This window comes from Mus musculus, chromosome 4 (assembly GCF_000001635.26).
Source record: "Mus musculus strain C57BL/6J chromosome 4, GRCm38.p6 C57BL/6J".
NCBI classification, from domain to species: domain Eukaryota; kingdom Metazoa; phylum Chordata; class Mammalia; order Rodentia; family Muridae; genus Mus; species Mus musculus.
This window is the reverse complement of record NC_000070.6, coordinates 59,541,702-59,549,972: the sequence shown is the minus strand read 5'-3', so window position 1 is coordinate 59,549,972 and position 8,271 is coordinate 59,541,702. Positions and strand designations below refer to the sequence as shown.

Genomic DNA, 8,271 nt, shown 5'->3' with positions numbered 1-8,271 from the left:
TTAAATAGCTATGCAATGAAAGTTTCTTTTAGTATTTGATTGTTGGGTAGAAAAGCACTCAGATTAAAACCGTGTGAAAGTGAAGATGGACTTCAGTCCTGGGCAGTCTCATCTACTTCATTTCTTTCCCAACCACACCTATCCGTCCAGTGCAGGTCTCGGAGGTCAGGGTCTGGCGGACAGGCTACCGTCGCTGCTCTCAGGTCCGGAAAGACCACTGTCCACCCCTGCCCCGTGGACGTCGCGCGGGTCCCCTGCCGTGCTGCCAGCAGTGTCGCCCGCCAGTAGTAACTCTGCTCTGCTTCAAAAGTTCCCTGGGGTCCCCAGGCTTTTCTAGCCAGCACCGTTCAGGGCCCTAAGCCTGAGTCCCGGGAGCCGGAAGGCCCGCGGGCTTGTAGGAGGGCGAGTCGCGAAGCGGGAAGCACAAGGCGCGCGTTCCCGCGAACGCAGGCGCGACGCTGGGCGGGGGGCGCGCACGCGCGCGGAGGCATGGGCGGGGGTGGTGGTGTCGGGGCGGGGCAAAGAGGCGAAGGCGGGAAGAGGGCGCCCTGGAGTCCAGCCGAGCCCCGGGAGGGCGTCGACGCCGAGGGGGCGGGGCCAGGCGAGGCGGGAACGCGCTCGCGGGCCGGGAGGGCGGGGGCGCGGCGCTGGCGAGAGCGTGCCCGGTCCCCGCCCCTGTTTCCCACTCTTCCTTCCACCTCTGACCGGCCGGAGCTGCGGAGCGGCTCCGCTCGCTGGTTTCCCGGAGCCGCCGCCCGCTTTCTCCGCCCGCGGTGAGCCCGTCAATCCCCGCACAACGCGCTCCTCCATCTGGGCCATGGATGGGTAAGTGCCGGGTGGCCGTTCCGGGGCTGCGCTGGCCTCGTTTCCTCTCGGCGACGCGTCCCGCCGAGGCCGGGGAGCAGGGCGCGACGCCGGCTAGCGGAGGAGCGGCCCGGGGCTAAGCCCGACGGCAGGGACCTTGGGAGCGCGGGGGTCTGTCCGCCGCGGTCTCCGCTTCCTGCGCGCGGCGCCCCCGTCACGTCCGCCCCTCGCAGCCTCGGGGCGCCTTCGGGAAGCAGAGACGAGCCAGGGCCGGGGTGCCGGGCCGGACTCCCCACACTTCCTCTCAGAAAATGGTGCGCGGCGCTGGCGGGGGCGGAGGCTGAGGCGGCCGCGGCGCTCGGGGAGTTGCTGTTTACCGGTGGGGTGGGGCGCGCGGCGGAGCTTTCCCCCGGCGGCGGGCCCGGGCGAGCGGCGACAGCCGTCTGGGCGGCGACCGGGTCTCGAACTGCGGGCCCGTGCGGGTCTCGGAACCGGCGGGGTCTCCCGATTTGGGCTGTGAGATACGTTAACCACTTCTAAATACCGAGCGTCTGCACTTTATCACCAGGGACGCTTCCTCTTCGTTCCCCACCCCCAAGAAACTTCGTGAATTCGCCTCGGGCGATGTCAGATATTGTGTAAGTGTAGATTTCCGGGCGCTTTCAACTGCTCGGTTTAAATGGGGTCTGTGACTAAAAGGGGGAAAAAAAAAAGAAAAAAGAAAAAAAAAAAAAGATTTACAGTCACCTTTTCCGAGCTCGTAATTTCTCTGGGAACTCTGGAACATGGGGCAGGACCTGATGTATTTTAATAAAAAGCGTGAATTGAGGGTCATATAGTCAAGATTAAAAAAAACCACCAACAACTCCAAGTCAATTAGAAATTCCACCTTTTATTTATTTAAACCTTTGCCGTTTGAGTTGTTCCTTAACCCCCTCCCCCGCCGACTTTTGTTGACAAGGATTCTATAAACTGCGGAATGGTGGAGCATATAACTTGTTTGAAAAGTAAAATACATTTAGTAACTTGCCGCGTAGTTGATCATACGTGTTTAAGTGAGGACACTAGAATTTTACAATTTTTGCCCTCGTTAGGTTTCGTTTATCTTAATTTCACAATATTGTGATATATGGTTTATCTCATTTGAATGCAGATTGCACACTGCTGCAGATATCAAAGTGCAATTTTAGATTTTGATTTATGGTTGTGATGCTCTTTAAAGTATTTTTATTTAATGGGAGCTACTTTGCGAGCGAACGCTTCACCTTGAGCATTGGCTTCTCATTACCCGACTCTGATTCATTTTACGTGTGAAATAACTTTCAGTGATTTATGCCATAAGTGCCATTATATCAGTTCAGGAAGGGCTATGAAGTGTTCGTCTTCAGAAGGTTCAACTTCGGGTGTGGGGAAACAAGTTAGCTTTTTGTGTGGTGAGATTTAAAGGGCTTGACTGTTCGCTTCTTCACTGTGAAGTGCAAGCTCCTCCCCCACAGCGCAATGGTGGGGGGCAAGGGTGACTAGGAATAGTCACCCTTATTCAGCATCTACGGTTTATCTGATCCAGAACAGAGAATCCATAGGCTTTTAGTGAGCATTTGCTACTTACTACATCTTGTTAAAAATTACCTTTTTAGTTGGCTTACAAAGTAACAGGTTTTAAAATGTTTCACATAGACACACACACACCACCTCATTCATTCTGCTCATACTTCTCTGCCCTAGCCTTCCCAAACTGACTTGTTGATAGTTTTTAAGAACTTTGCCTTGCTTGTGGAATTAAAGCTAAGAAGCCGGTGATGCAGACGGAGGCATTCAAATGGGGAAATGTTGTTTTGTACATCAGGACCAGCAAAGATACTATTACACACTCGTAAAAAGTCTAGTGTATCAGCTATTTATCAGGCTTACGTTTCAGAGAAATGAATACAAGTTTCAGGACTCCACAAGGAAAAAAAGGAATGGTTATTGTTTAAAACAGTGAAGTTTATACCACTTGATGCAAAGGCAAGTTTACATACCTTTAGGAAATTATGACTCTATTGATTAGTAACGTAATACAGAACTGATGTGTAGCTTTCTTTTAGGAAATATGGAGCTAAACTGCTAACTGAAGCTATAGAAGAGGCCAGTTTTGGTATAGCTGCATAGGAGTTTTCACACATTATCTTATAGAGTGTCGCTTTTAATATAGTGACCTATGCCCCAGGCAAGCTTATTAAATTTCATTTTCCCACAGCTTGCAAAAAGCCCATTTCCTTTATTCTGAGTAGTTAAAAAACAAAAACAAAAAAAACAAAGCATACTAGCCAACATATTTTTAGTTCCTCCTCGAATCCCAGCTCTCTGCCTCCCCCCCCCCATCCCTGTGTGTGTGTGTTCATGTATGTTCTTGTGTGTTTGTGTGTTCGTTCATGTTCATTTCTACCATGGTTTTTTGTATTCAGAACAGTATTGATGGATAACATTTTTAAAATAGTAAATCTGAATGGTGTGTACAAACTGATGCTTGTAGTTATTAGCCTGGGAGACAGTCATGCTTTTGTGAGGCTTTCGGGTGATATGAAGCTGACTTACAAGATGCTTTTTGTGGCTGTAAAGTTCAAGCCCAGGTTCTGTTTTACCGAGGCTTCAGGGTGTGATCACTCCTGTCAATGATTTAAAAGAATGAACTTTGATGATTTCAGTTTCGGTTTGGACTTGTCAAAGTGAGATAAACACATGCTTATTGTATTGAAGCACAACTGTTCTTTCCTACACACTAGAGAGTAATTTGTTTCTTGCGTTGATGTTGAGGCTTTGCTTTTGAACTCTGCTGTTGCTACACTGTCTGTTGTTGTTTTTTTTTTCTTTATTAACATTTCACAGTTCATTTTTTCATTATTTGTTATTATAATGCTTTTTCTTTTTCTTTAATCTTATCTGTCTTTTAAAACTTGTTCTCTAACTTTGTTTTCCATTTTCTCTTTTTACTTTTTCCATACAGTGTTGTTACAGATCTTATAGCAGTCGGTTTAAAGGTAGGAATCTTTTACTATCCTTTCATAGTTTTTATATTTTAATTTTGACATTTCCCCACCAGTGGTGAAATGATTTCACCTGTTCACAAAATTGTCTTTTGTTCTGTGTGGTAATAGTCTTTTACTTTTAACTCCAAAATAAGTAGGCTTGTGGCTAATTTTGGATTTTATGTACCTTTTAGGAGAAACTATAGTATTATGTATGGAAAATTGAAACCACCCAAAGTATTACTTAACAGAATTGGGAAGGGGGAGATTGGCTTTGTTTTTGTAGTTAAAATAATCATAGGCCCTGATATTTTTTTTAAAATCTTCTTTTGTTGCTGCACTTATGAATAATAAAATAACAATAGCTGATTTTTTTTGACTGCCAACTATGTGCCATGTGTTTTACCTGTATGCGCACTAATCATTATCACATCCCTTCAAGATGGGTAATTACTAGTCTTATTTTAGAGATGAAAAAGCAGGTTGAGAAAGTTTGTCCAAGGTGTTCAAATGCTTGTCTTCCTGTTCAGTTTTCAAAGACTTACCCCTTTGTTGTTGTTGTTGTTGTTACACCTTGTTGCTAGCAGTTAAGTCTCTATCTAAAACGTGACTATCTAGAGAACTCAATATGTCTCAATATGTTGTAGTAATGATTTTTCCAAGTTTCAAGTCTTTAGTTACACCAGAATTTTCTCATTATTGGATTACAAAATACAAATCAAGAAAACAGTACTCCTCAGTCAGTATGAGGGTTTAAAACTATAATTTGTCTTTGGGTTGGAGAGATGGTTCCGCAGTACGTACTTACTGCTCTTGCAGACAACCAGGGTTCTGTTCCCAGGAGGTATACGGTGACTCACAACTACCTGTACCTTCAGTTGCAAGGGGTCAGATGCATTGTTCTGACCTCTGAGTTCACATACATAGTCAGGCATGTACACATACATGAAATTTAAAGACAAATAAAATAAAATAATAAGATAACTGTCATAAAGTTTTCTTCGATATTTGATACTGATTTGGGAATCTAGTTCAATAGGCCACATAGTGCAGATTACTGGAGAAAGAAGAACAAAATCTTTACCTTTGCATCTATTTTAAATAAGCTAGGTTTATTTATATAGTGTGATGGCTTTCTAGTCTGTCAGAGTTAGCACACATCCCACCATGGCTCCCTAGCTCTGTTTTGTTAGTCAGTTCTGTTTGTTTGTGTATACTTACAGGATGTGATGGTAGTGCTTGTATTCTATGATTTCTTAAGAAATAGGCATAAGGAGAAGTTAGAGAATGGGGTGTCTAAGACTAGCACAGTTGAGAACTATCTTTTGAGGTTAGGTAGAGTTGGCCTGTTTTGGCAAGCTCTGAATATGTTTATGAGTAGGAAATTAATAGAGGCAGCCTTTTCTGGAACTGCCTCCTCCCGTATGTCATCAGTTTCTCGCTTAAGAATAATATGCAGAGATTAGAAATTCAGGCCTCAACTGTGTCTCTGAGGTGCCTGTGGAAGAAGGGATATTTAAGTGAATTGTTTTGGTCTTTAAAGATGTGTTTTGTGATTCTGGCTTTTTATCTGGCCAGAAATAAATACAGCAGACATTTAAAAAAGATACCACTTTAAGGTTAAAGAATTATGCTTATTTTATTATGGTGAAAACTCATCCATAATAAATGAAAGAAATTTAAATGTTATGCTTAGGAACCAGATATGAATATTTAAGATTGGATTTTCTGTTTGTATCTTTTGAAGTAACCATTTTGAAAGCAACAGCTCTGAAGAGATGATAAGCTGATTAGTTAATTCAATAGGCAGCCTATATTAATATATTTATGCATGTTATAAAAATGTATACTATACATCTATTCAGCATCTATATATTGAAATACTAGAATTGTGCTTTAAAATATTCAATGTACTTTCTGGCAAGATTGTTCTTTCTTTGATCTCACCAAGGAAATTTAGTTATTACCAAATAATGAGTCAGTAAGACTTTCATTTCATTCAGAATATATGAAAAATAAGTCAATATTTGTTTTCTTTGTTTGGTGTTTGAATAATACAACACAATTAATGGTTTTAATTAGCAAGAATGGAATTTAGGCAGTGTTCCCTAATTTTGCTTCGTGGATTAAAAAGGTATTTATTTAAAATTAGTTAAAATTTATTTTATGTGTATGAGTGTTTTTCCTGCATATATGTTAGGTGTATGTTACATGTGTGTCTGGTGTTTATGGAGGTCATAAGAGGGCAATCTGGAACTGTAGCTAAGGATGGTTGTGAGCTACTGTATGGGAGCTGGAATCTGAACCTGAGATATCTGTAAGAGCAGGAAGTGCTCTCTCTAGTCCTAAAAATTAGATTATTTAGATTTTGCAAAAGATAATTTAAAATACTTGTAAATATAAAAGTAATTATTTTAACAAAGGGAAACTAAGTTGCTTTTAAAGTGTTTTATAACGTCACAAAAGACATTTGTGAGGCTTTCTTTACTATTGTTTCTAGTGTCTGATAATTATAAATGTTTGAATGAATGAATGATGTGGAACACATACTGGAATCCAAGCTTTCTGATACTGCTGGTATTCTAATCGGCATTAACTTAGTGAGAAAGAAGTCCTTATTTAGATTGGAATGTATTGAAGACATGTATACATTTTCAGGTGTTTTCGGATTCATATCATGATATGTACCTTGAATGTTCTTTGTGGGGTATTATTATTGTTTTTTTGGGGGAGCTGTTGAGACATGGTTTCTCTGTGTAGTCTTGGCTGTCCTGGAACTCCCTCTGTAGACCAGGCTGGCCTTGAATTTGGACATCTGCCTGCCTCTGTCTCTCCAAGTGCTGGGATTGAAGTCATGAACCATCATTGCCTGGCTTAGGGAATTAATTTAAAAAAAATTATCTATTTATTTTATGTATATGAGTGCTCTTTCTGCATGTACATCTGCATGCCAGAAGAGGGCATCAGATCACATTATAGCTGGTTGTGAGCTACTGTGTGGTTGCTGGAATGTGAACTCAGGGCTTCTGGAAGAGTAGCCAGTGCTCTTAACCACTGAGCCATCTCTCCAGCCCAGAGTATTATTTTTTAAACATTGCCCAAATTAAAAGATTAGCTTTTGGAACTCATTGTGAAATAATTTTTTTTTTTTGGGTTGTTGAGACGGTCTTGTTAGGTTAACCAAACTGGACTTAAACTTGCTTCAGTCTCCCAATGTCTAGGGTGGTATGCACTACTATGACTGGCTATCTGTATATGTATATTATATGTCTATACAAAATACACACACACACATAAATATATCATTGACTCATTGAGAAACAATGATCAGTGAGTCCTTTAAATGAAGACACAATCTGGTGATGAAGAGTGCTATGGCATTCATTTTCGGGATTTAATATGCCACATAAATCAGTGACAGCATTGTAGGCAATGGCCTTTTCTGAGAGCCAAAGTGCATTTTAAACTTCCAGCTTGCGCATTCAGTAGTATTAGCTGACTACTACTCAAAAATCTCAAAGCCACATTTTGTATATTCCTGTTTATTTTGGTCTTTCATAACTGTCACAGTCTTTTCTATTTTTAGTGAGTAGTTGAGTATAGGAAAACACGTGTTTAGGAAGGACAGTAATTGACTTCCAATAATTGCCATGACTGCTATGTAGAAAAGAACAGTAGAGCATATCAAAATTACTTTTGAAGGTCAGTTTTCTCCATGCTAGACCTTGGGGGTTAACTCAGCAGCCCATGGGCACACCTGGCTTGCCACCTGCTTCTGTAAGTAGTTTTATTGGGACGTAGCCATGCTTATTTGTTTCAATATTGTCTGTGGTTATTTTCACATTATATTAACAGCTGAATAGTGGTCTCAGTCTGCAAAGCATAATGTATTGACCTCATGGTCATTTACAGAAAACCTTTGCTTACCGTTATGCTTCACTGTTGGAAATGTGGAAGACAGTGGCAACAGTGTTCTTTTGTTTTGTTTTGTTTTTAGATGAAATGTTATTTATCTAGAGTGCAATTCAATAAAGTTTGACAAATTTTAACACTCTAATCAAAACAATACAATGCTGCTCCATAAAGATTCCTGTTATCTCTTTCCAGATAAAGTCTAGGCAACTGTTCTGATTTTCAGTAAGAGATTAGTTTTACCTGCACCTCATATGACAGAACCATAGAATATAAGCTCTCCTGTATGGCTGTTGCACTTAGCAAAATGAATTTTGTTATGTTGCTGTTGCATAGTAGTTCATCCTTTTATTTCTGTTTTTTGTTTTTTGTTTTTGTTGGTTTTTCGAGACAGGGTTTCTCTGTATAGCCCTGGCTGTCCTGGAACTCACTTTGTAGATCAGGCTGGCCGCGAACTCAGAAATCCTCCTGCCTCTGCCTCCCGAGTGCTGGGATTAAAGGCGTGCGCCACCATGCCCGGCTTATTTCTGTTTTTTTTATTGTGTCT

At 41.7% G+C, this 8,271-nt stretch overlaps 1 protein-coding gene across 5 annotated transcripts in view; it reads left to right on the top strand.

Annotated features, from left to right (window-relative positions):
• Positions 1-594: 594 nt before the first annotated feature.
• Positions 595-8,271, top strand: part of Ptbp3 (polypyrimidine tract binding protein 3) — a 77,511-nt gene continuing 69,834 nt past the window's right edge. Inside the window, exons 1-2 of one of the 5 annotated variants that reach the window (XM_006537852.4) lie at positions 595-825; positions 3,791-3,824. In XM_006537852.4, coding sequence (XP_006537915.1) covers positions 818-825; positions 3,791-3,824 — 42 coding nt within the window. In that variant the 5' untranslated portion in view covers positions 595-817. The other 4 variants (NM_144904.2, XM_006537851.3, XM_006537854.4 and 1 more) reach the window with 4 other exon arrangements.